This window comes from Diabrotica undecimpunctata, chromosome 9 (genome assembly GCF_040954645.1).
Source record: "Diabrotica undecimpunctata isolate CICGRU chromosome 9, icDiaUnde3, whole genome shotgun sequence".
NCBI lineage: Eukaryota > Metazoa > Arthropoda > Insecta > Coleoptera > Chrysomelidae > Diabrotica > Diabrotica undecimpunctata.
Window position 1 is genome coordinate 89,268,707 of NC_092811.1, and position 27,952 is coordinate 89,296,658.

The 27,952-nt window shown below is 35.9% G+C and overlaps 2 protein-coding genes across 4 annotated transcripts in view; both read right to left on the reverse strand.

Annotated features, from left to right (window-relative positions):
* Positions 1–27,952, reverse strand: part of LOC140450259 (uncharacterized) — a 49,155-nt gene that overhangs the window by 18,566 nt on the left and 2,637 nt on the right. The window lies entirely within an intron of this gene.
* Positions 3,880–27,450, reverse strand: LOC140450260 (uncharacterized). Of its 2 annotated transcripts, none has more exons than XM_072543781.1 (2): positions 27,431–27,450; positions 3,880–5,742 (listed from the first exon to the last, which is right to left on the reverse strand). In XM_072543781.1, exon 2 carries the CDS (start codon positions 5,717–5,719, stop codon positions 4,415–4,417), a length of 1,305 nt encoding a protein of 434 aa, XP_072399882.1. In that variant the 5' UTR covers positions 5,720–5,742; positions 27,431–27,450; the 3' UTR covers positions 3,880–4,414. The 2 variants fall into 2 exon arrangements, with proteins under 2 accessions (XP_072399882.1, XP_072399881.1); XM_072543780.1 differs by lacking the exon at positions 27,431–27,450 and adding an exon at positions 22,514–22,984.

Here is a 27,952-nt window from a genome sequence, read left to right on the forward strand (position 1 = left end):
TCGTCTTGAGGGTTAATAATTAGCGGTTGTGTCTCTACGGTCGCATCAATTATCTTATCAAAATCCCACACTTTTTGTTCTTCTTCTATTACATGTCTTACTGCATCTTTCCAGTTTTGTTCTGTAATATGTTGTAAACTCTCATAACAATTCACGTACAGCTTGTATTTTATATGAGGTATTTTTTCTAGCCATATAACTTTTTATTTGTGCCCAAATGAGTTCAATTGGATTTATTTCGCAGCGGTAGGGTGGAAGTCTAAAGACTGTGATGTTTCGCCTTTCCGCCATTTTGTCAACTATGTATTTCTTGAACTTAGATTTGTTTTTGCCGGGCAATTTTTAAAAGTTCTGCTTTAACCATTCCACCTTCGTAAGGCAGATACTTATTCCGCAGCCAGTCAAGAATATCCTGTTTCTTCCACGCAGTCGTTAGAAGTCTTTCTACTAGTCGTGAATGATAAGAGTCATTATCTAAACTATAATTGAATTTGGTGGTATATGTTCAATCATCTGCTCAAAATACTCTTCGAAAACATCAGCTGTCATCTCCTCGTGATAGTCCTCGTGTAACGCAAATCGTCGAAAAAAGTTACGAGCACGGAATAGATCTACATATACTGTTTATTGACTACAAGCAAGCTTTTGACAGTGTAATAAGGGAGGAGCTAATTAAGGATATGAATCAATTAGGCATCCAAGAAAAACTAATAAGTCTCACGAAAATGACGATGAAAGAATCCAAGGCACGAATCTTAACAAGGGAAGGCCCGTCAGATGAAGTACAAATGGAGGTAGGTGTCAGACAGGGAGACTCCCTGTCAACAACATTATTTAACATTGCCATAGAGGGGGCAGTAAGAGCAGCCAAAATTATGGGAACGATTATCGAATCTTCAGCCCAACTGATAGCGTATGCAGACGATATTGCACTGGTTACTAGAGATTTAAAAACCATGCAGAACATAATATTAATACTAGATAAAGAAGCAAAGAAGAGAGGGCTAGTAATAAACCAAAGCAAAACGAAATACCTCAAGTGTTCAAGAGAGAATACGAACATAGAGAAAGAAATTAAGCTTGGTGCATATACATTTGAAAGAGTACACCGTTTCAAATACCTGGGAGTGATGGTGAATGACAGAAATGATAGAACGGATGAAATAAATGAACGCATCCTACTGGGTAATAAAACCTACTGGAATTACCAAAAATTCCTGAAAGAAAAGTACATTAGTAAGAAAACCAAATTAAAAATTTACAAGACTGCAATCAGGCCAGTGATCACCTATGGTGCAGAGACGATGTGCCTAACACAAAAAGATGAAATGAGGTTGGAAATCCTAGAGAGAAAGATAATTCGACGAATAATGGGACCGGTGAGAATAAGTGTAGGCGAATTTAGAAGATTAACCAATGAAGAAATCAAAGAAGTCATCGAGGGTGAAGACATAATCAAGTTCGTGAAGACGCAAAGGCTTAGGTGGCTGGGACACACAGAAAGAGCTAACCCAGACTCTACCCTAAAGCGAATAACTGGATGGAGACCAACAACAAAGAGACCAACGGGGAGACCCAAAACAAGATGGAGAGATCAAGTCTTAGGAGACATAAAGAAGCTGAGAATCTACAATTGGAAGGAGCACTGTAAGGACCGGAAAGAATGGAGGAAAATTGTAGACAGGGCCAAGTCACACACGCTGCTATAATAATAAAAAAAAACAACAGCGGACTGATTCTCCGCAATAAATAAATCAGAGAGCCCAAAAGGGCGGCAAACACTCCGCCAGGAGTGAATAAGCCATGATGATGATGATGTATTTCTTGAACTTAGATTTGTGTTTGCCGGGCAATTTTTAAAAGTTCTGCTTTAACCATTCCACCTTCGTAAGGCAGATACTTATTCCGCAGCCAGTCAAGAATATCCTGTTTCTTCCACGCAGTCGTTAGAAGTCTTTCTACTAGTCGTGAATGATAAGAGTCATTATCTAAACTATAATTGAATTTGGTGGTATATGTTCAATCATCTGCTCAAAATACTCTTCGAAAACATCAGCTGTCATCTCCTCGTGATAGTCTTTTGTGCTTTTGGACTGAAATTCCAACAAACCATGCTTAACAAATCTTAAAATTATTAATCTACTGCCTTTACCAGAAGGTGGGGAGATACCAGTAGACCAACCTTCCATAAAGGCTTGTCTGGAGCTTAATATATTTTTATCTGACCATTTTTTTTTAGAGTATGACCTGAGTTTACCCACGTTTCATCCTGGTAGAAGATTGGCCTCCCTTCAGCGCGGAATTTTCGTATGGATCTTAGATAATTTCTTCTCCAACATATTATCTCCTCCCGGTCAATCAAAAGTGATTTTCGATCTGATTTCTCCCACCGGAAATTTAATTCTTTTAAAACTTGCCACAATTTAGTTCGTCCGATATGAGGCAAATCCGGGTCGTCTCTAACTTCTTGTAAAATTTTGTTTAGGTTTGGTATTTATTTTTTGAAAGAAAAATCCATGAATTTTCCTTCGAATATCATTTTTGGCAAATTCATCAATTTCGATAGGCTTTTTCCCTCTCTTTAAGTGTTCGTTTGTGTTTGGGTTAGCTATACCGTGTTTTTTTCTTTTTCATAGGAACCTATATATATAGTTGACTCCCCTACGCCAGTCATGTTGGCTCAACTTTTGACTATGTTGCGAACAGTGTTTATGGGATTCTGAGAAACCAGAGCATCGTGAACATTCAGGACAATAGTCTTCTCTCTTGGTGAATAGACAGACTTACTGACTGTACGCAACAGTACCGGTGTAAAACTTGATGATGTTGATGATGAAGCCATCGCAAACAATCCAACAAAACGAGCACGAGCGAAAGGTACGTATATGTTCGGAGGTATATGGAATAAAAAAATCACTCACGCACTGCATATAATTCGAAAAAGAAATATTCGAGACGCTAATTACTGCTGTAGACGCGGAAACACCGACGAGCCGTAAATTACATTTTCAACGTTTTCGTTCGTAATAACTTTATCCTTGCAAGTTAAGTTTCGAATATAAACTGAACAGACGAGGCACGTGGCCAAAGCCGGCATCTTTATACCCATTATATTATTAAAAATCTGGGAATTCTATCCTAATTATCTTGCAACGAATAGTACCTTCGGATATGAATTTCAGGTTTTCTAGTAAAGTGATTAAACGCGAAGATTAGTATTGAAATATCCAAAGAGATAAGGTATTCTTATTTACAAAATTGTTAATGGTTAAATTCTTATTTTTATTAATATAATATAATAACCAACATTAGCCGTGAAAGTTTTAATTGTTTTTTGCTAAATATATTAGTATTAAAACATTATTAATATTATCATTATATTATATATAACAGTATTAAAACATTATATTACTATTTAATGAATAAACACCTCAGGAACGCCTATGATGATACAAATTTTACGACCGTTTTATGACTTTGAGGCACATTTCGTGCTCTCAACAATTTGTGAACGGAGAATAGATTGTACTACCTATAAGATATTATAGAATCATCACTATCGCTATTACAATTTTGTGCATCTGAAAACCGTGTGCATTTGTTTAACACGTTGCATGCTTAAAGTCTAGCGATATGCTATTGATAGGTGCTGAGAGTATTTATGCTAAACCTAGCTAAGACAGGGCAATGTCCGTCGGGTCAGCTAGCTTTAAAATAAAATTCTGCTTTTTGAAAGAAATTAAATTCTTTAAGCACTGTATCTGGATTTCTACATTAAGGTAATATTACAGATTTCCAAAAGATATTTTTAATAACAATAATAAAATCTGATAAATATCACTGATAAATCTTAAAATGTATTTTTAAAAACAACAAAGAATCTATTGAACTTTTAATAATACATTTTCCAAACTTAATAACAGAAGATTTTCAAAAAACTGATAACGAATTTAGAATCCTTAGGAATTCAAATTGTTGTAATAGTTTTTGGCTTTTATGATAAAACATTTGTTTGAATTAAACATACTTTTTCTTTTAATTGTTACTTTCCCAAAAAGAATTTTAAATTATTTATTTTTCTTTGATGCTTATTCTTAACTAGTTACCCAGGCCCGGAACTACGACAGGGCAAAGATGTCCACTGCCCGGGCAGCAAATTTCAGAGCCTGGAAAAGTTTGAAAATTTTATAATATAATAAGAAAATTTTAAATTATTCAAAATCATAATAGCACGGTCAATATTCATTTCATTTTATTTGATTTTACAATCTTTATTACATTGACACTATACACCCAATATTACCTTTATTGAGACACATTTAAAATACCTGTCACACTTCTATGGTTTTTCTCCAGTGTGCACACTCAAATGTTTTTTCAAATCACTTACTTGAATAAATTTTTTAAAACACACTTAACACTTGTGAGGTTTTTCTCCAGTGTGCAGTCTCAAATGTCTTTTTAAATTACTTGCTACACTAAACTGCTTTAAACAAATTTCACAATTGTGAGGTTTTTCTCCAGTGTGTACTCTCAAATGGATTTTCAAAGTACTTGCTAGAATAAATTTCTTAAGACAAATTTCACACTTGTGAGGTTTTTCTCCAGCGTGCACTCTCAAATGTTTTTTCAAATCACTTCCATCACGAAATTGCTTAAAACATATTTCACACTTGTAAGGTTTTACTCCAGTGTGCAATATCAAATGTTTTTTCAAATGACTTGCTTGAATAAATTTCTTAAGACAAATTTCACACTTGGGAGGTTTTTCTCCAGCGTGCACTCTCAAATGTTTTTTCAAATCACTTCCATCACAAAATTGCTTAAAACATATTTCACACTTGTAAGGTTTTACTCCAGTGTGCAATATCAAATGTCTTTTCAAATGACTTGCTTGAATAAATTTCTTAAAACAAATTTCACACTTGTGAGGTTTTTCTCCAGTGTGTACTCTCAAATGTGTTTTCAAAGAACATGCTTGGCTAAACTGTTTAAAACAAATTTCACACTTGTGAGGTTTTTCTCCAGTGTGCACTCTCAAATGTGTTTTCAAAGAACATGCTTGGCTAAACTGTTTAAAACAAATTTCACACTTGTGAGGTTTTTCTCCAGTGTGCACACTCAAATGTTTTTTCAATTCACTTCCATCACGAAATTGCTTAAAACATATTTCACACTTGTAAGGTTTTACTCCAGTGTGCAATATCAAATGTCTTTTCAAATCACTTACTTGAATAAATTTCTTAAAACACATTTCACACTTGTGAGGTTTTTCTCCAGTGTGCACTCTCAAATGTGCTTTCAAAGAACATGCTTGGCTAAACTGTTTAAAACAAATTTCACACTTGTGAGGGGTTACTCCAGTGTGCAATATCAAATGTCTTTTCAAATGACTTGCTTGAATAAATTTCTTAAAACAAATTTCACACTTGTGAGGTTTTTCTCCAGTGTGTACTCTCAAATGTGCTTTCAAAGAACATGCTTGGCTAAACTGTTTAAAACAAATTTCACACTTGTGAGGTTTTTCTCCAGTGTGCACTCTTAAATGTTTTTTCAAAGAACCTGCTTGGCTAAACTGTTTAAAACAAAATTCACACTTGTAGGGTTTTTCTCCAATCACAACTTTTATAGTTTGATTTAAGGATATGTCTTTAGCATGTGGACTCATACGATATGTTTCATAAGATGAATATTCACTGAGTGTCTCCATAATTTTCATTTTGTTTTCCTCTTTTAGATAACCTAAAATACAAACTGACTATAATATAAATATTTGGGTATAAGGGAAAATAAATGTAAAAAAAATTGATGACAATCAAATTAAAGTATAATAAAATTTAAGACAACAGATATGGAGTAAATGACAGCCTCTGTTTCTGTTTTCTATATGCGTAATAGTCAGCCCCTTGTGTTTTAATATGTACCTAAATGTATTCAATATAAGCATATAGATACAAAAAATAATAATATTTATTTATTTATAAACAGCAACAAGAGATCCACCTGACGAAGGTGCTGCGTTGGAACATGAGCAGAGGCTCGCATGAAATAGACTGTGTCTATTAGAGCACTGATGTGAGCCAGTTTTCAGTAAGAACAACTTCATATACCATAAACTGTTACCATAAATGTTCTGATAATATAACCATAGTGGGGTCAATGTATATTTTTTACAGCAGTTAATTGAACAACTTTGGGACATTCATTAATATAACGAATAGTATAGATTTTATTATTATCATGCTCTAATTTTTTATGAGGTTCTTCGCGTGCTTTTTTGTACTGGTCTTGTTGTAATTTAGTGTGACCTTGATTATTTTTATAAACTTTATTACATAACACATGTTTGCATTTTAAGGCAATGTGCACAGCGCTTTTATCATCACAAATTACCTTGATTGGGCGGGGATTCCTTTGATTGGACTTCCCAACCATAACTACTTTCAAAATCATTTTTCTGTAGTGTTATCGATTCCAACTAACTCTAAAATTTCAATTGTTTTTTTCTTATTTTTATTTATTCTTGTTAAGATCTTCAGATTTAGATTCTTCAACATTATACATATAACATTAATTTTGAAGCTCTTACAATTCTTTTCTTTTAATTCTTCAGTGAATGACGCCAATATTGTGACATAAAGATGGTTACGCACATGAAGGCTTTACAATGGCAGGGGCGGTCGGTCAGGACCGCAAATCAAGGTAATTATAGAGAACTAATAAAAATGTTTAAGAAATACGATTTGGAATTTTCTAATTTACTTTCTGATTCTGAATCCAGAATGAATTATTAATAGAATCAATAAGTTACATTTTGGATAACGTTATGAGATTCAGCTCTTCGCTAGAAGTAGATGTAACTACCGATATATAATGTCATTCACAATTATCAATTGTTCGATGCGCATTACGTGGTAATATTTATGAGAGGTTTTTAGGTTTTACAGACGTTAGTAAAAGGCATAAGGTAGAATATATTTTTGGTGTTTTAAAGGACTTTTATGGTAACTATTCAATGGAAATGGAATCTTGAATTCTTCCAGTTACTTGGTTAATATTATTAGGACTTCCCATGGTTTTAGTGAAGAACTCAAGACCGTAAATGAAACTGTTTAATACTTCTATATAAACGTAAATATATAAAGAAACTGTTTGTAATAATGAAATACAAATAAATGTTACAAATATATTATTAATACATGTTGCTCGTTCGATGGCTTGTAACAGAATGTTTTTTCCGACCGGAGGGTTGAATTAAACCAGATGTCTTTCCGTAGCGGTACTTCTTATCTTACCTTCGCCACAGAATACACCATCGTGTATTCTGTGCCTTCGCGAAAAGCTGTCGCCGGGATGCAAAAGACGACAGGGGTGTCGTCAGGTCATTTAGGTTTTAACAAGGACAAATTAAAATTTTTTGATATCAAATATAAATTGGTAGGGCAACCTTATGACGGCGCTGCCGTGATATCTGGTGAATTGAGTGGTCTCCAGGCAAAAGTTAAAACTACTTCACCGCAAGCTTTATTTACTCACTGTCATGCGCACAGAATGATTTTAGTTTTGCAGGACACGTGTAAAAAAAATAAAGATCTTTTTTTGTCAGCTTAAGCGGATTTGCTTCATTTTTCTCAAGCTAGTATAAACGGACTAATGTTTTAGAACAGTTTGTTTCCAAAAAATGCCATCATGTCAGACGCGAAGGAACTTTAAATACTATTATTATGCAAATAGATCCTCGTTTTTCGAATTTTGAAGATTTACACATTTTTGACCTCTTTGACGATTCAAAATTTTAAAGTTAAGCCAAGGAATTTCCAAGACATCTATTGGACAGGTTAATTAAAAATTATCCATCATTCTTTAATAAAATAAAATTAGAATATGAATTAAGTTTTATATGCTGATCCAAATATTTTCGGAAGGTGGGATAAGTTTCAAGATATGTATAATTTTATATACTGCAATTCATTACCACAAACTGTTACCGAAATTAATAAATTATTGTCATTAATTCTCTCATTACCGCCAACGTCTGCCTCAAATGAACGATATTTCTCATGTCTCAAAAGAATCAAAACGTATTGTCGAAACACCATGAAACAAGAGAGAATTTACAGGGAGAATAAATTTACAGGGAAAAAAAACAAAAAGTCTCCTAAGATTGAAGCCTTTTTATTAGACAATATACCTATCTGAGGAGACAAAAAAACCTTGCCGAACTTTTCTATAAAACCACGAGCCGCCACTTCACAATGGAGATGAAACCTTTTTAAACCAAATTTGAGAAATTGACCTATTTTTGGATATGTGCAATGTACCATAACGATTCTCTTTAAATATGAAATAATGTACCTACCAAAATCAACAGCTATAGTCGGCACGTAATTTCGTGAGAAAATTTATTGGAACCAGAGCAAGTAAAATACTAGTAAAATGGCAACACTGTCAGAATGACCGCATATATAATTTATTTAACAGTAGCGTAGATATCTAATTTTAAATTAAATAAAAGTTTTTACTTTCATTTAATTTTATTTACCAAAAAGTTTCATTTTCTGTAAAGTTTAAATAAAAAATATTGGTGTTGTTAACTTCTGTGATATATCTTGGGAGTGATAACACTAATCTACTCAACTGAACACAACTTATTGTAAAATGGTCTATATAAAACATTGTTAATAATAGTATATTATTCAACAAGCATTTAATGAAGGCTATTACTCACGATGATGAAGTTTGCCCAGAGTGACCTTTTCTACGACCTTTTTTTGTTTTAATTAGAAAAAATATATATAATTATCATCTACTCGAGATTAAAATTATAATTTACAAAAATAAATTTTGTTTACCAATACTTAAGGTTTTAACACATTAAGTTATGAGATAAAAAGAAATGAAACTAGTGGAGGTGGGAGATTGAGCGATAAAAACCTATAAATTTACATTCTACTTATTGTTTCCCACCTTTAGACGTATCGGACGAGTTTGGCAACTGCCATTGTGACAGTGACAGTTTTAGTTGACATACTCCTCTAAAACGTTAATAATTTTTGTCCCATCAAGGAGTGTGTTTATATCCTGTTTTCAAAGATCTATAAGCAAAATGAGAATATCTACAATTACAATAGAAATAAAGGTTTCATCTAACACCTAATTCGAATTAAGTACTTACTATCTACTCAGAGTCACTGTTATCACTAGTATCACTCGTATCATCTAAATTTATAGTTAATTTGGTTAATGCTGGTAAATATTTAACATAGTCATTTTCCACTCCGATCACATGTTTTATTACATTTTTCCAGTTGGTTGCTGTGATTTTTGTAACTTCTCTTCTAATTAACTGGAGAACAGTAGACGAAAATTTAGGAGCAACGTTTCTTCTCCTTATATTTCCTTTAAGTTGAGCCCATATTAACTCTATTGGGTTCAATGTACAATAATAAGGAGGAAGTCTAAGCACAGTATGCCCGTTACTACGAACACAGTTATCAACAAAATATTCCTTCTGATACTGTCTACTATGAGCAACCTCCAACAATTGTTTTTATTATAAGATGCCTCAAAATACAAATCTTCCTTGAATAAAAATTCCTGAATTTGTAATTTATTCCAACTATTATTTGGAGTTTTTTTCATTAATCTTGAATGATATGATGCGTTGTCCATGACAATCACACTGTGTTTGGGTAATTTCGGAAGAAGAGATTTTTCAAACCATGATTCAAAAATTGAACTTTCCATATCATCATGATAATCCAGAGACGCGTCTTTAATTTGTTTTGCAGATATTAATAATGCATCGTCGATCCATCCATTTTCTCCACCGCAGTGTAAAATTATAATCCTCTTTCCTTTATTGGGCGGTACTGAGTTGAAACACTTTTTGTTATTATTTGTCCAACTTTTTTTCACGGTGTCATGAGTATCATACCAGGTCTCATCTAAATAAACAATATTTCGTTTTATTTTTCGATACTCAGTTATCTGTCTGATATAATTGTTTCTTAAAGAAATTATTCTAGTACTTTCCATTAGTGTCTGTCGCTTGTCTATAGTTTTGTACTTAAAATTATTGGCTTTAAGAAATAATCGAAGTGTTGTTGCTGAACACGAGATAATGCCCTTTCGAACTAATTCACTTCGAAGGCTTTCAATAGTTGGAAAACTATTAGCCGCATACATTTGGTATATTGTTCTAGTTATAGATTCAATTAAGTGCGGTTCTATTTTTCTGAATTTACCACAATCCTTTCTCTTCTGTCTAGAAGAAGATGTTTCTCCTATAATTTTGTAGCAGGTTGCTTTGGGCACTCTGGTTAAAAAACATGTTTCTGCAATTGCCTCTGATTTGGACAATTCAGAACACAGTCCTTCATAAACATTTTTTAGCATACGTTTGGCATCATCAGAAAGGTATTGAAAATGTCGCTTACGTTTTACTACACGCCTTTGTAAATCTTCCAATTGATTAGAGGGTTCCATTGTCTTTTCAGCTACAAAATTATTATCGCACCACGGACGCAATATTTTAAAAGTATCAAACGTATTATCACGTAAAAACGTATCCAAAAAAAGTAAAAAATGTAAAATGTAAAAAGTTTTTCGTAGAAAGAACACTGAAAAAAGTCACTACCAAACTAACTTGCGGGTCACTATTTGAAATTTGAATTTAACTGAACGCTGTAGCAGTTATGATTATACTAAAAGTATTCTTGTCTCTCAAAAATCGGTTGGTCATATCCGCAATTTAAAAATAAAATATTATAAAAATTTGCCTACCTAAGTGCTCCGTCCCTTCACTGGACGGTCGAAACCTGATACCTTATTTTATGACTTCGCAAGTTCAGTCAAATATTGATATAATCTTACCCCAAGTATGAATAAGTCTACCGACAAAAGATAATGCATTATGATTTGTCATAACAGCGATATCCGATGTTTTCATTGGCCGTTAGTCCACGTGGACTTATCATAAGTTCGATGAAAACTTAATTGGTCGACTGCCCATATTTTAACACATTATACCAGGCACGTCTGAATGTTAATATCAAGTGGAATCTTAAAATTTGTATTATTATACGTCTGAGTCATTGATAATTTTACAGACTCCTGGTAGAGTACTTTTTTATTGAATGATTTTATTATAGATACATATATTTTTACACAGTCTCACGGAAATACGAGGCTACTATAATACAAATTTTATACTTCTAAATTTTTACAAAAAAACTTCTTCCCCTTTATAAGCAATTTTCTGCTTGTTCATTGGCGGATTAATACCTCTATGGAAGGTTGTCTCCAACTTTTGCGCGGTATCCAATACTTCTTTTGCCGATTGGTGACTTAACTCTTGCTATTTTGACGACACGGGTCTCTTCCATTCTGCTTATGTGGTTATTCCATTCTTTTTTTCTATTTTGTGTCCATTCATTTATACACTGCACGTTACATTTTCTTCTAATGTCTTCACTTCTCTTTCGATCTCTCAGCGTATTTCCTGTAATTCTTCTCAGTACTCTCATCTCTGCCGTTTCCAGTAGCCTTTGAGTTGTGGCTGTGTCTTCTTCAAAATCTTGACTTCATCTCCTTCCTTGTCTTATTCCGCTGCCTATTTCTATAGGTTCTGTAAGTTGTCCATCTATTTTGACTTCCATTTTGTTGTTTTGGTAGATGTTTTACTCTATCAAACGGTTTCTTTGGGTCAATCAGACACAGAAATGCTGGTCTATTATACTCTAGTGATTTCTCATTGAAAACGTTTGTCTTCACAACCTTGCTTATTGAATTAAAGAACGAGATCAACAATACAATAAAATCCATCATTCATAATAAAATATTAAAATGGCTCGGTTTCTATAGACTTTAAATAATTGTAGTATTGGTGGTAAAGTAAACGAAAATATTGCATATTATCGTGGCAACTAAATGTTCGGAAATATTCAGAAATATTCGGAATTATCTAGTAACCATGTATAAAATAAATAATTTTGACAATAATTTATCATAAGTCGTAAGTTTCTTAACAGTTAGTTGTAACAAACCTCCATCGAAAACCTCTGATAAAATATCTATTCAAAAATGGCCAGAGGAAGTGCGACACATACTAAATTTCATCAATTAATAATTAAAAAATATTTTCAGGGTAAAAAAATACGAGAAATTGTTGAAGAATTGGATCTGCCTAAGTCTACAGTTGGTGAGAGTGGAAGTCTCCAACCTAAAGGCAAAAGTACGGGTAGACCGGGAATTATGTCTGATAGGAATCGACGATTACTAGTGAAAATTTGCAAATTAGGTCGTCGTTACACTTTACGAGCTATCACAGCACAATGGAACGCAGAAACAGGAAAAAATTATCAAGGGAGACCTGCAGGAAATAGATACACAAATAATCAGAACTTAGTTTTCATGTGGTTAAATGGTAATTTTTTATTGAATCTGTAATTTTTTATTACTCTTAATGTTTTAGCCGAAAGAAAAACCTTTACTAACAGTAACAGAGAAGCAAAAAACAAACCACTTCAAAAAACAACCACCGTTGATGACTGGTCCAGAGTCATATTCAGTGACGAATGGAAATTTGATGTTTGCATGAAAAACTTTCGAAAGTGGGTTATCAGAAGTAAAAATGAAGCATTCTATAAAGATCGCCTCAAAAGAACTGTGAAGTTTCCCAAAGGAATTATGATTTGCAGGTGGATGTCATCAGCGTGTCTAAGAAGATATGAGGTGGTGGATGGTGTTCAGCAGTCAACAGTGCAAGAGCCGTCCCTGCACGGACCACAGGGCGCATGCATCGAACACTAGCGACAACGACACCACGCGTAGCTGTAAAGCAGAAATAAGACATTCTTTTTTGGTTTTGTTAATTTTAAGTTTTTATAAAATTATTATAATAAAAGTGTTAAAGTCAGAATAAATATTTTTTATACAAGGAATACAGTCCACAATACTTCTGAAGGCTCAGAAATAAAACTTTATTCATGGTCCTTCGAGCCGGATTTTATCAACAAACAACAAGTGTATATTTTTTATCGGCAAGTGAAAAAGTTAACATGGCATGGTATGTGGTGAGTACACATTTTTCATTCCTATAATACCTATCCTGGAATAAGAGAGATATTAATTTGTGTCACAAGGTTATTATAATTTCGGTTTGTTAGGATTTATTAATAGCAAGCTTTAAACTTTATTGATATTATACATAGTCGATGCAATGGATCAGTTAACAGTTTTAAAAAGAAAGCGTGGTATCTTTAAGGCACACATTACAAAATTTGATTCATTTATAAGCAGTTTTACTCACGATAAAATAGTAGAATTACAAGTTAGGGTTGACAAATGCAAAGAATGGTGGAATGATTTTGATCAAATACAAAGTGAAATTGACTTATTAGACACATCAGAGGAACAATTACAAGAAAGGTTAGATTTTCAGGATGCATATTTTAAACTAATAGCCTCTGCAGAAATTATATTAAAGAATGAAGTTAATTTAAACGATACTATAGCAAACTCAGGTCACAATACTAGTTTAGATCGAAATAGCTTAAAAAATGTACGGTTACCACCACTGGAGGTTCCAACTTTTAATGGTTGTTATCAACATTGGTTAGAATTTAGAGATAGTGTTACGTAAAAATATGAGTCATAGTTTTAACCTGTAAACATGTTTTTATTCACATGCCTATGTTTTAGATTTTACGAGAGGCGTCTATTTACCTGAGTAGACCTTCCAGAACAAGGTCGAACCGATGCGGGAAATCCAGTTTGCCTTTACCGTTTCGCCGCCGTCTACTCAAGACTTTTCGAGATAACGGCACTGGCATATATTAACAGGACATTTTATTTGGAGGGGACAGTTAATTCTCAAGACGCGCTCGCGAATTTAAATGTTACGTTCGCTTTTTAATAAATTATGTATGTTTAGTGATAAATAAACTAATATCAGTTATTGTGCTTTTTAATAAATTAAGATAAGAACCTTTTGATAAAGACATTATAAATTAAAGACATAACAATTAATAAATTCACAACAAATGGTGACAGAAGTGAGATCGAACATAAATTAGACTTATAATAATAATACAAGTGAATATTTGTAAATTGTGAAAATGACGACGATTTATGAGCTGACAGTGACTAATTTAAGAAGACATCTTGAAGACAGAGAATTAGCTTCTACCGGAAAAAAGGCTGAGTTAGTCCAACGACTAAAGAACGCTTTGCTAGAAGAAGGACTAGATCCAGAGACATATATTTGAAGATGCTGTCCTCTCGTCGATTTCGAAAGTTTCTGGTGATGTAGCCAAAGTTTCTGGTGACATCGCATCATTAGAGAACAAAGTTTCTGGCGATATTTCGAAAGTTTCCGGCGACATCGCTTCTTTAGAAAGCAAAGTTTCTAACGAGATTTCTTCCCTGGAAAGCAAAGTTTCTGCTAACATCTCTTCAGAAATCTCTAAAGTCACTTCTGAGATGTCTGCCCTGGACGATAGAATATCTTCGTTAAAAAACCAAGTTGCTGCCGATAAGTTGGCGTTCGAAGAAAAGATTAAAGAGATGGAAAGGAAGATGGAAGAAACAGGGACAGCAGAGAGAGGTAACAATCCGATTACAGTGGAGATAAAAGAAGACGAGACGAAATTTAAGTTGGAGACACGGCCGAAATTTGAAGGAAGTGGAGGTTCTATTCATGTTAAAGTCCCAACTTTCGACGGAAAATCATCATGGAACAACTACATGAAACAGTTCGAATCAGCCGCAAGAGCAAATGGATGGTCTGAAAAAGAAAAGGCTGTAAACCTGACTATCGCTCTTCGAGGAGATGCCTTAGATGTGCTTCAGACCATAGCCGTAGAGGAGACCGATGATTTCGAACAACTGAAGAAGAGGTTAAATATGCGATATGGCCACGAACATTTGGAGCATGTATATCAGTCACAGCTTAAAAATCGTAGACAGAAGAAAGATGAGGCTCTTCAAGAATATGAGGTAGATATTGCCAGATTAGTACGATATGCTTATCCAACAGCTCCCGAAGACATGATGGAAAAATTGGCCGTTCAAACGTTTATTGATGGTCTTCGTGATCATGAAATGCAGAGAACACTGCGATTAGCTCGTCACAAGACGCTGGTTGATGTCCTATCCGCCGCCCTCGAATACGAGTCAGCTACGCAGGCCTCTGGCGGGTACAGTAAAGTTAGGACTGTAAAAGAGGAAGGAGATGAAGATAAACTTGACCAGCTCGTTAATATGATGAAAAGCATGACATACAAGAAAACGAAGACCATCAGATGCTGGAATTGTGGCGAAATAGGACACGTACGAAGCTCCTGTAAGCACCCTAGGTACGACGCAAATCAAGAAACTCACCATCAGGAAAACTAGAACGGGTCAGCCTTAGGGGGGCAGCTTCGACCCAAAACTTTTCCAAAGACCCTCTCATACTAATAGCTTCTTTGAAATGTCGTGAAGATAGTGTATATGTAGATGGAGACATAAATGGTAAAAAGCATACGTTGTTGGTGGATACCGGAGCGACCAGAACCATTATACGCCCGACAGTTATAAACAGCCGAAAGAAACTGTTACCAACGAGGTTACGACTTCGGACCGCTACAGGTGAAAATGCCAACATTCATGGAGAAATCCAGGTACAATTGGGAATTGGGGCAGAAAAGTTTGTCCATACTGTTATAGTTGCTGAAATCGAAGAGGATGTTATATTAGGAATGGACGTAATGAATATGCATGGATTCCAATTGGATTTTAAGAATAAGGTAATCAAAGTTGGCAACGAGGAGGTATTTCTCCATCCACATAATGACAACACTGTGCAAGCAGCCATTACAGAAGATACAGTCGTGCCTGCGAGAAGCGAAACGATCATAGTAGCGCGATTACAGGGAATTGTAGACGAAGGGAGACCTGTTATGATGGAGCCTTGGAACCACGACGATGAGGTTGGCCGTGGAATCATAATTGGAAAGGAATTGGTGACTTCGGCTAAAGAAATTCCTGTGAGACTTATCAATGTCAACGACTACCCAGTGACCATAAAGAAAGAGACAAAAGTAGGAACTTGTGTACCTGTGACATCCATAATCCGTCAGGCGACAACATCTGATAATTCCAACGACAAATTCGACCAAATGGTTGCAGTTGCAGGATAGTCTCTAAATCAGATGGAGAAAAGGAAATTAAGGGAATTTCTTCGGCAGTATCGTGATATTTTCGTACCGAAAGGAGGAAAGACGGGAAGAACTACGGTTGTTAAGCATAAAATTGATACTGGTAATGCTAAGCCAATTCGTCAAACAGCTCGACGATTACCACAGGCGAAAAGAGAGGAAGCTGAAACGATTGTCCAGGAAATGAAGAAAGACGGGGTGATAGAACCTTCTACGAGCCCATGGGTCTCTCCGGTGGTCCTGGTTAAGAAGAAAGACGGAACGACGAGGTTCTGTGTGGATTACCGTTTGCTGAACAACGTTACCAAGAAAGATAGTTATCCTCTGCCTCGGATCGATGACACATTGGACACATTGGCTGGAAGTAAATTGTTTTCTACTTTGGATTTGAAGTCTGGATACTGGCAGGTAGAAATGGACCCAGTAGATAAAGAAAAGACAGCCTTCACCACAGGATCTGGATTGTGGCAATTCAACGTTATGCCATTTGGACTCTGTAATGCTCCTGCGACATTTGAGAGGCTTATGGAAAATGTGTTGAGAGGGTTATCTTGGAAAACATGCCTGGTTTATTTAGATGACATAATCGTCTTGGGGGAGACATTCGAAGATCATTTGAGGAATTTAGAAAACGTTTTTAATCGACTTAAAGCTGCCCAATTGATGCTAAACCCCAAGAAGTGCCAGCTATTTCAAGATAAAGTCAATTATCTGGGTCATATAGTCAGTAAAGAAGGAGTGGCCGTGGATAAGGGGAAAATCGATTCCATTAAGGAATGGCCAAAACCAACTGACAAACATCAAGTGAGAAGTTTTCTTGGACTATGTACTTACTACCGGAGGTTTATTAAGAAGTTTGCAGATATCGCTAAGCCATTAACGCGACTTACGGAGGAAGCAAGAGATTACCGCTGGGATACAGACTGCCAAAATGCCTTTGAGACCTTGAAAAAGCATTTAATAACAGCACCAATTTTAGGGTATCCACTGCCAGAAGGAGAGTTCATCTTAGATACAGATGCAAGTAATGTGGGAATTGGAGGAGTGCTGTCTCAGATTCAAGGAGGACAGGAACGAGTCCTCGGATATTTTAGTAAAGGTCTTTCAAAACCTGAGCGGAATTATTGCGTCACGAGAAGAGAACTTCTGGCAGTAGTGAAATCAGTAGAGCACTTCTATCAATACCTCTATGGAAGGAAGTTTTTAATCCGAACCGACCATGCCGCCCTTAAGTGGTTGATGCAGTTTAAGAATCCAGAGGGTCAGATAGCCAGGTGGATCGAACGACTCCAAGAATACGATTTTAAGATTGAGCACCGAGCCGGAGTTAGCCACAGAAACGCTGATTCTCTTTCCAGAAGGCCATGCCCAGCAGAGTGTTCCCACAGCAACAAAACGGAATCCAAGGAAGCAGCAGTGCTAAGAACGACGATTGTCAACGACGACTGGACGCCTACTAAGATAAGGGAAGAACAAGAGAGAGATCCAGTTATACAGAAAATCCGAAAATGGAAAGAGGAAAACCGTCGACCACCTTGGCAGGAAATATCAAACCTATGCTCAGTAGTTAAGACGTATTGGGCCCAGTGGGACTCATTTATCATCGAAGATGGCTTGCTCAAACGAGTCCTGGAAAATGATGACGGTTCAGAGAAGAGAAGACAGTTGGTGATCCCAAAGAGCAGAATAGCCGAAGTACTTCGTCAGTTACACGACAGTCCATCGGGAGGGCATTTTGGTGTAAGGAAAACCCTTCAGCGAATTCGGGAACGGTTTTATTGGATGAACAGTTCCGACGATGTAAAAGACTGGTGTAAGAAATGTACTATTTGTGCCACGAGTAACGGGCCTTACCGAAAAAGGAGAGCTCCTATGAGACAATATAATGTTGGAAGCCCGTTTGAAAGAATAGCTTTGGACATCGCTGGGCCATTTCCAGAAAGTGAAAATGGAGGCAAGTACATGCTGGTAGTAATGGATTACTTTAGTAAGTGGGTCGAGATTTACGCACTTCCCGACCAGAAGGCCGCCACCGTTGCAGATAAGTTGATCCAAGAATATATCAGCCGATTTGGAGTGCCTTTGGAGATACATAGTGACCAAGGCAGGAACTTCGAAAGCGATCTATTCCAAGGAATATGTGATAGACTAGGCATGAAGAAAACAAGAACTACCGCGTATCATCCGCAATCGGATGGTATGGTAGAACGAATGAATAGGACAGTTGGCAAGTATTTGACAAAGATGGTGTCCGATCATCAGCGAGACTGGGACCAATACCTTCCGTTCTTCACAATGGCCTACAGATCTGCTGTTAACGAATCAACAGGCCAGACACCAGCCAAAGTCCTATTCGGACGCGAAATGCGACTACCTTGTGATCTAGAGTTTGGGTGTCGACCTGGAGAAGATGTAGCAGGTGAAGATTATGTGATCGAATTATAAAGAAGAATGGACGATGTACATGAGTTGGTCCGTTCCCACCTTCAGATCGCTAGCGACCGAATGAAGAAACGGTACGATACACAAGCCGAAAAGGGTTGCTTTAAGAAGAACGACAAAGTATGGCTGTATAATCCCAAGAAGCGAAAAGGTTGTTCTCCCAAATTGCAGCAGTTTTGGGAAGGTCCATACCTCATCATGGAGAAGATCAACGATGTCATCTACCGAATAAGCAAGATTCCGAGGGGAAAGCCGATGATAGTACACCATAACCGGCTGGCGTCTTTCGAAGGTGACCACGACGAAGAAGTGGAAGTAAACCAAGTCCAAGATGTGTCTGACCTCACGTTTGAGGAATTCATGGGTGCCTATGGAGGTACCGGTAAAGCGAGACATGGTGTTACCACTGAAGAAAAGCAAGATCTACTCGCGCTCCCCGATGACTACTCGCTGGCCCTTACCATCACGGCCAGTATCCAAGACGCACCAGGGTTGGCATCCGTCTTTCGAAGGAAGTTTGGTCGAGTTGCAGAACTTCAATGCCAGGTGCCAGCTCCCGGTAAAACCTTGAAACTCCAAGATGCATCACGTTACCTTTTCTACCTGGTAACAAAAGACACTGCCCGTGACCAACCTACCTACCGAGATGTATGGGAAGCCTTACTTCAACTGAGAGAGCACGTACTAGAGTCCGAGGTGCAAAAGTTAGCCATGCCAAAGTTGGAGTGCCGCCAATTAGATTGGAGGGTTATCCGAAATATGGTGGAGGAGATCTTTAAAGACACCGAAGTCCAGGTGTTAGTCTGTTGCAATCCGCATAGTTACTGGTGCGGAGAGAAAACCGTCCCTTGTCATTTTTATACAACTGGAAGTTGTAAAAGAGGGTCCAGTTGCCGATACCAGCATACCGCTCCAGTTCTAGTCCCGACAAGGTTCCAGGAGGAACCATCTTTTGAGAGGGGGGCAATGTTACGTAAAAATATGAGTCATAGTTTTAACCTGTAAACATGTTTTTATTCACATGCCTATGTTTTAGATTTTACGAGAGGCGTCTATTTACCTGAGTAGACCTTCCAGAACAAGGTCGAACCGATGCGGGAAATCCAGTTTGCCTTTACCGTTTCGCCGCCGTCTACTCAAGACTTTTCGAGATAACGGCACTGGCATATATTAACAAGACATTTTATTTGGAGGGGACAGTTAATTCTCAAGACGCGCTCGCAAATTTAAATGTTACGTTCGCTTTTTAATAAATTATGTATGTTTAGTGATAAATAAACTAATATCAGTTATTGTGCTTTTTAATAAATTAAGATAAGAACCTTTTGATAAAGACATTATAAATTAAAGACATAACAATTAATAAATTCACAACAATAGTTTTACTAGTATGGTCATAGAAAATTCTGATTTAAATGATGTTGACAAGCTTCACTCTTTAAAAAGGGCTTTGATAGGGGATGCCCAGGATGAACTGGAGCAGCTAAAAACTACTAGCAAAAATTTTACTATTGCATGGCAACTTTTATCTGAAACATATGAAAAGAAAAAACTTATTGCACGTGGTCATATTGAAGCTATATATGAATATCCAAAAATAACTCAGGTAAATAGTTTAGAATTAAAGAAATTGTCAGGTTGTATAAAAAGAAATTTAAAGTCACTAGGTATGTTAGGTTATCCAGTTGAACATTGGGATGTTCTTTTACTTTGTACCATAGAGAAAAAGCTTGATTATTACACAAATAAGGAATGGCAAGAAAAGGGTCCAGTTAACGAATTTTCTACGATACAGGAATTCTTAGCATTTATAGATCATAAAGTATAACACTTGCAAAATTCAGAAGGGGATAAACAAGATATAGAGCAAATATCAAAGGAAACAAAAAAAAAGGGTGTAAAAAATGACATTATCAAAGTCATTCACTGCAACGTCCAAACAATGTGCACTTTGTAATTTACCGCACTATTTTTATTCATGTAAAAAATTTCATAATTTATCAGTGTCAGCTAGAAGACAAGAGGTAACAAAATCAAAAGCATGTTGGAACTGTCTAAAGGATGGACACTTAGTACAACATTGTACATGGGGAGGTTGTAAACTTTGTGGAAAACGACACAATACTCTTTTACATATGGATGGTAAATTTATAAACAATTCTCATTTACAAACAAATGCAACTCAACTCAACGGATCAAAGGTTGAATCACAAATTTGTGGTATATCTACCCAGAAAGAAACACACACACACACACAGGGAAATGGCATATCTAATCAGGGAAAGGAAGTACATATTCAGGGACAAGGTGCATTCCATAATAATTCAATGGAAGGTACATCTCAATTAAACTTTTTGGGTCAGACAGGTTTTTTTGGAATCACATTCGGGTGATATAGGTCAGACATGTTTTTTAGAATCACATTCGGGTGGTATAGGTCAGGATTCAATTAATTTTTTAAATCATTCTAAGCAAGGTATATCATAGAGATTAAAAACTGATATTTTACTTTCAACGGCCTTAGTATATATGCAAGACAAATATGGAATTTTGCATGAATGTATTGGACTCAGGTTCACAGTCAAATTTTATATCACGTTCATTTTTTGAAAAATTACAATTACGGGCAGATAAGGTACACATTCTGGTTAAAGGTTTAGGTCAAGGTATAACAAACATTTCTCAGGCATTAAATGGGACACTTTTATCAAAGTTTAGCAATTATCAAACAAATGCATTTTTATTGGTAATTGATAAAATTTCTGACAATTTACCAACTTCGGATTTAAACTTGGATTTTATAAATATTCCTAAAAACATTGTACTTGCAGATGAAACATTTGGGGTTTCAAAACAAATTGATGTATTACTGGGAGCATCAGTTTTTTGGCAATTATTATGTGTGGGTCAGATAAAACTTGGCAAAGATCAACCAATTCTCCAAAAAACTAAGTTGGGATGGGTTATTTCAGGGCCAGTTAGTCAATCAATTAAGGTTAGCAACAATTCAGTGGTATGTAATTTTTCGTCTAATGTTTTGGAAAACCAAATTGAAAAATTTTGGTTAATAGAAGAATTTGGTGCAAAAAAGGTTATGTCCAAGGAGGACATTTCTTGTCAAGAGTTGTTTGAAGCTAGCACGATTAAAAATGAAAACGGTCATTTTGTTGTTAAATTACCAACAAGGTCAAACATTTCTGACTTAGGAGATTCTTATAGTAATGCACTAAAAAGATTTCAATTATTGGAAAATAAATTAAATAAAAATTTGGAAATGAAAATTAAATACCATGAGTTTATGCAGGAATATATCCAGTTGGGTCACATGTCAAAGGTTGAAGATAAAACTGACTTCAATTCAGAAACACCCAACTACTATCTTCCACATCATGGAGTTTTAAAGGAAACGTCTTTAACTACAAAATTAAGGGTAGTGTTTGATGGGTCAGCTAGAACTGACAGTGGTTTGTCATTAAATGATGTTCTAATGGTCGGACCAAAATTACAAGATGATTTAATGTGCATTCTTCTTCGTTTTCGAAAACATAATGTAGTTATAGCTTCAGACATCGAAAAGATGTCTGAAGATGTCTGTATCGATGTCTGTAAAATTTGACTGTGAACCTGAGTCCAATAAAACTCTACATTCATGCAAAATTCCATATTTGTCTTGCAGCTCACTCACCACATTTTGGTGGCATCTGGGAATCAACTGTAAAATCGGTAAAGTTTCATATACGAAGGGTAATGTGTAATAATAAATTTACATATGACGAAATGTATACTTTGTTGACGCAAATTGAGTCTCTCCTAAAATCCCGTCCATTATTACCTCTGTCGGAAAGTCCAGAAGACCTTGGTGTACTCACCCCTGGACATTTTCTAATTGGAGCACCACTTGTAGCACTGCCACAAGAAGAGCTAACTGAAATAAATCCGAATAAGTTGAAACGGTATCATCACCTGACTCAGATAATTCAGAGTTTTTGAGTACGCTGGTCACGTGAGTACCTCTCTTCACTTCAGCAGCGAACCAAATGGAGAACAGCAGCTGACAACGTGAAAATTGGATCATTGGTTATTATTCAAGAGGATGGTCTTCCTCCTACTAAATGGGAATTGGGTAGAATATTGCAACTACATGCTGGGACAGATAATGTTGTGCGGGTTGTGACTGTGCGTACTTCTAAAGGTGAACTCAAAAGGCCTTGTGTAAAGTTAGCCGTCCTGCCAATGGATGAACAATAATGGTTATGGTTTACAAGAAGCGTTGTTTGAAAGGCATCACTTAAGCCTTTCAAGGGGGCGGCATGTTCAGCAGTCAACAGTGCCAGAGCCGTCCCTGCACGGACCACAGAGCGGACACCACGCGTAGCTGTAAAGCAGAAATAAGACATTCTTTTTTGATTTTGTTAATTTTAAGTTTTTATAAAATTATTATAATAAAAGTGTTAAAGTCAGAATAAATATTTTTTATACAAGGAATACAGTCCACAATACTTCTGAAGGCTCAGAAATAAAAACTTTATTCAGATGGCACAATTAATCATCATCATCATTCAATCTTCGCTTATCCACTGCTGGACATAGATCTCCCTCATAATTTTCCATCTATTTCGATCTTGCGCCTCTTGCATCCAATTCCTATGACAACGTTTTAGATCGTGAGTCCAACGTGTTGGTGGACGACCTCTGCTTCGGTAGGCATCATCTCTTGGTCTCCATTCCAGTATCCGCTTTGTCCATCTATTATCTGTCATTCGAGCCACGTGACCTGCCCAGTTCCATTTCAGTGTTGCTACTCTCTCTACTGCATCAGCCACTCCTGTTCTTTGTCGTAGCTGGCGATTTGGGATCTTGTCTCGTAGTGAAACGCCCAACATAGCACGCTCCATCGCCCTTTGACACACACGGATCTTTTGAACTGTTCTCCTTGTCATGATCAACGTTTCCGCACCGTAAGTTAACACTGGCAAAACACACTGATTAAACGTTTTTATTTTAAGGCATATTGGTATATCAGACGATTTGAAAATATGGTTCAGTTTGCCGAAGGCTGCCCAAGTCAGTCTTATACGACGGAGAAGCTCAACGGTTTGGTTATCTTTTCCTATGCGAATCTCATGACCTAGGTATTTATAGGCCATTACCTGGTCTATGGATCTTGTTCCTACGCATATATCTTCGCTGACTACAAGATTTGTCATCATCTGGGTTTTAGATATATTTATTTTCAATCCCCCTTCTAGCGAGGAAAGGTAGAGCTGATTTAAAAGTTCTTTGGCCTCATCTATCCTATCAGCTATTAGTACAATATCATCTGCAAACCTTAGATGGCTAAGCTTTTCTCTGTTTATGTTTATGCCCTTGTCGGTCAGTTTTGCCCTTTTACATATATATTCCAACAGCGTAGTGAACAGTTTCGGCGATATGGTGTCCCCCTGGCGTACTCCACGTTGTATCGGGAATTTCTGGGTTTGACGATCACCCACTCTAACACTGGCTGTTGCGTTTTGGTATATATGTTTAATTATATTTATATACCGATAGTCAATTCGGCATTCTGTCAAGGCTTCCAACATTTTTTGTTGATTTACGGTGTCGAATGCCTTTTCATAGTCGACAAATATTAAAGCTAGTGGTTTATTATATTCAGTGCATTTTTCTATAAGATTTTTTATTACCAGTAGGTGATCGTTTGTTCCATAGACTTTTCTAAAACCCGCCTGTTCTATGGGCTGATAAAATTCCAATTTATTTTCTAGTCGTTTCCTAATTATTTTTGTAAATAGTTTATAAATATGTGAAAGTAGACTTATGGGCCTGTAATTCCTGAGGTCGGTAGCATCCCCTTTTTTATGAAGTATGATAATTTCTGCGTTATACCACTGGGTTGGTGTTATTGCTTAGTGCAAACATCTAGTGAATAGTTTGGCAAGGACCTGCCATAATCTTTTTCCAGCCACTTTCAAGGCATCTGCCACTATTTCATCGCCTCCGGGGGACTTATTGTTTTTCATTTCTGGCACAATTAATGCAGCACAAGTACTAAGAAAGCCGTCGCCGATTTGAAGAGTTAATTAAGTGAATTATGGGATAGTTTCAACCGTTTCAACCTTGACTTGTGCAAATCCTTAGTACAAACAATGCCAGATAGGATTGACGCTGTTGTAAAGGCGTGTGGCGATGTAACCCCATATTAAAATAATTTCTTGAATTGTCTGAATATTTAGTTGTCACGATATTATGCAATATTTTTGTTTATTTTACCGCCAGCACTGCAATTCAAAGTTTGTAGAGTCCAAGCCATTTCAATAATTTATTATTAATGATAGAGTTTAATGTATTGTTTATCTCATTCTTTAATTTGATAAGCAAGGTTGTCAAGATGAATGTTTTCAATAAATTTTCATTTGTTTTTACAACATTTAGTTGTTAGGGCTCATATAATATTTATGAGATTAAAAAAAAACTGTATTTTAATGAAATTTTATTGGGTGTTAGGTGCCTACTAGGTCTAGAGTAAACATTGATGGTAAACCTTGTTTTTATTAAAGTCATTAATTACGCAAATAATTGAAATTTAAATATGAGAAAAAATGTGGGAAGTAAAGTTTTATTGCTGCTCTTTTGTTGAATAGTGAGATTGAGAAGTGTCATGTTAAAAATAGTAAAAAGTAAAGAAATTAAAAAAGAAGTAGTAATGTTTTAAAACCTGCTTCAAACTTTCTGCATTGTCATATTAACTGAAATTTTCTCGAAAAGATGTATCAAAGCAAGAATAGAAAAAAATCTACTTCACTAGAGACTCTTTACTTGAGAAGATTTGAATTTCATGCATTATTTAAAGAAACATTGAAAGGACAGTGCTGTAACTGAAGTTGCCTATGTTAACAAAATAGCATTTAACTAAGTAGTTAATTTTTAATTGTAATTTGTAATTATTAGCAAAGAATATAGACGCTTATAGAAGAATAACAATTATTGTTCACTGTTATTTTTGAAAGTCGGCAAGGTTTTTGAAAGGTTAGACAAGGTGGGACGACCATGGTACCACTAAGGAGTGGTCATGTCAGCTCTATTATTGCTTCTAAAATATGAAAGAGTGGGGCAATAAATGCAACTTTAGATATTTTTATATGTAGATGCCGCGTGGTCGTAGAATAAGATTAAATTTTTGCGTTTTATAAAATTTTTTAGACAAAATTATGATTCAAATTTTTAATTGAAATGTGTACAAATCTTAAGTATAAATCAGTTTAAGACTATATTGTAATAATTTCACCAAAATTCATTCATTGTGAAAATTATGTTTTAGATACTACTAGTTGTTATTTTAAAACACTATACTATTCATTAAAAGGTACTGTTAAATATTTCAAAAATAAATCAGGAATGCTTTTTGTTGTTATTAAAAAATTATGGATGAAATGGAAGTTTGGAAGTTTCAGCGAAATGAAAAATTTCATAATTTAGTAAAAAGTTTCATTGAATACTTTTTTTTAATTGAATTTTTTTAAAAATGTTTCGTTAATGTCTGGGCAGAAAAACAGTATAATAACGGGTGTTTTTTTTTAGAGGTATAGAACTTTAAAGTGGAATAAAACAAAGATTATTTTTTATATGAACAGAAAATTAACTTTATTTGAAAGATAATTTTCTGACATTATATTTTAAATATGATTTCTGGCATATGACCACCAAGGCTGGCTCTGACGTAGTCTAATCTGGAGGTCCAATTTTCGACGACTTTTTCCACTATTTGTGGCCGTATATCGGCAATAACGCGGCGAATGTTGTCCTCCAGTTCGTCAATCGTTTCAGGCTTATTGGCATAGACTAGCCACTTCACATTACCCCACAGAAAATAGTCTAACGGTGTTAAATCGCACGACCTTGCAGGCCAATTCACGGATCCTAAACGCGAGATTATGCGGTTACCAAACGTTTCCCTCAATAAATCCATTGTGGCACGAGCTGTGTGACATGTTGCGCCGTTTTGCTGAAACCACAGCTCCTGCACATTATGGTTGTTCAATTCAGGAATAAAAAAGTCAGTAATCATGGCTCTATAGCGGTCACCATTGACTGTAACGTTCTGGCCAGCATTGTTTTTGAAGAAGTACGGACCAATGATTCCACCAGCCCACAAAGCACACCAAACAGTCAATTTTTCTGCATATAGTGGTTTCTCAACATACATTTGAGGATTATCTTCACTCCAAATACGGCAGTTTTGTTTGTTGACGTAGCCATTTAACCAAAAGTGAGCTTCGTCGCTAAACAAAATTCGCTTATGAAAGTCGGAATCAACGGCAATTTCGTTTTGGGCCCATTCACCGAATCTACGCCTTGCTAGGTGATCGTGCGGCTTTAATTCCTGCATGAGTTGAATTTTGTAAGCACGCAAACCAAGATCTTTTCGCAAAATCTTCCATAAAGTGGATGGACACATATCCAACTGCTGTGCACGATGGCGTATAGACTGATTCGGGTCTTCCTCTATACTACGCTCAACAGCAGCAACAACATCTTCTATACGCACTGTACGACGTCTCTGTGGATGCGTATTATCATTAGGAGTGAGCGTGGTGCGAAAACGTTCCACAGTTGATCGAATTAATTGCTCTGATGGGCGATTATGTATACCATAAAATGGACGTAGTGCGCGATACGTATTCCGAACAGAACTATGATTTTCAAAATAAATTTGCACAATTTGAAAGCGTTGTTCAGGCGTCAGTCTATTCATATGGAAATGTCAAACTAAAGTAAATAATAATCACCTGACAGCTGTCAAAATGGCCGCCCCTTAAAAACGTGTTGCCAACTTCTATTTCTATACCTCTAAAAAAAACACCCGTTAGAATGAAAAAAAAAAAAATTAAAAAAATAAATACTTTGAATATTGTAAATATCATACATTTTTAAGTTTTAAAATTAAAAATTTAATATATTAAAAATAAAAAAAAAACAAAAAAATAGAAAGTTTGCAAATCAATGGCATCGAAATTTGTTTAGGCATAGATGCAAAGTTACCCCTTCGTACTCCTTTCCCACTTCCCCCTAACTACATATTTCATTATGAAATTTTCATGATAGTTTTAAGCCGACGGCCACGGCGCCACGCTTTGAGTTTATGCAGCCACCCTCAGGAGGAGTGTTTTGAAGTATAAACTCTAACCAAATCGCCCATTTAAACTGCTCTTCTATACTGCCCTACTAAGAAAGAACCCCGTATCTCCAAAATTTGAAAAATTGGGATATTTGCACCATATGAATAATAATTATGATTTATATAACATATT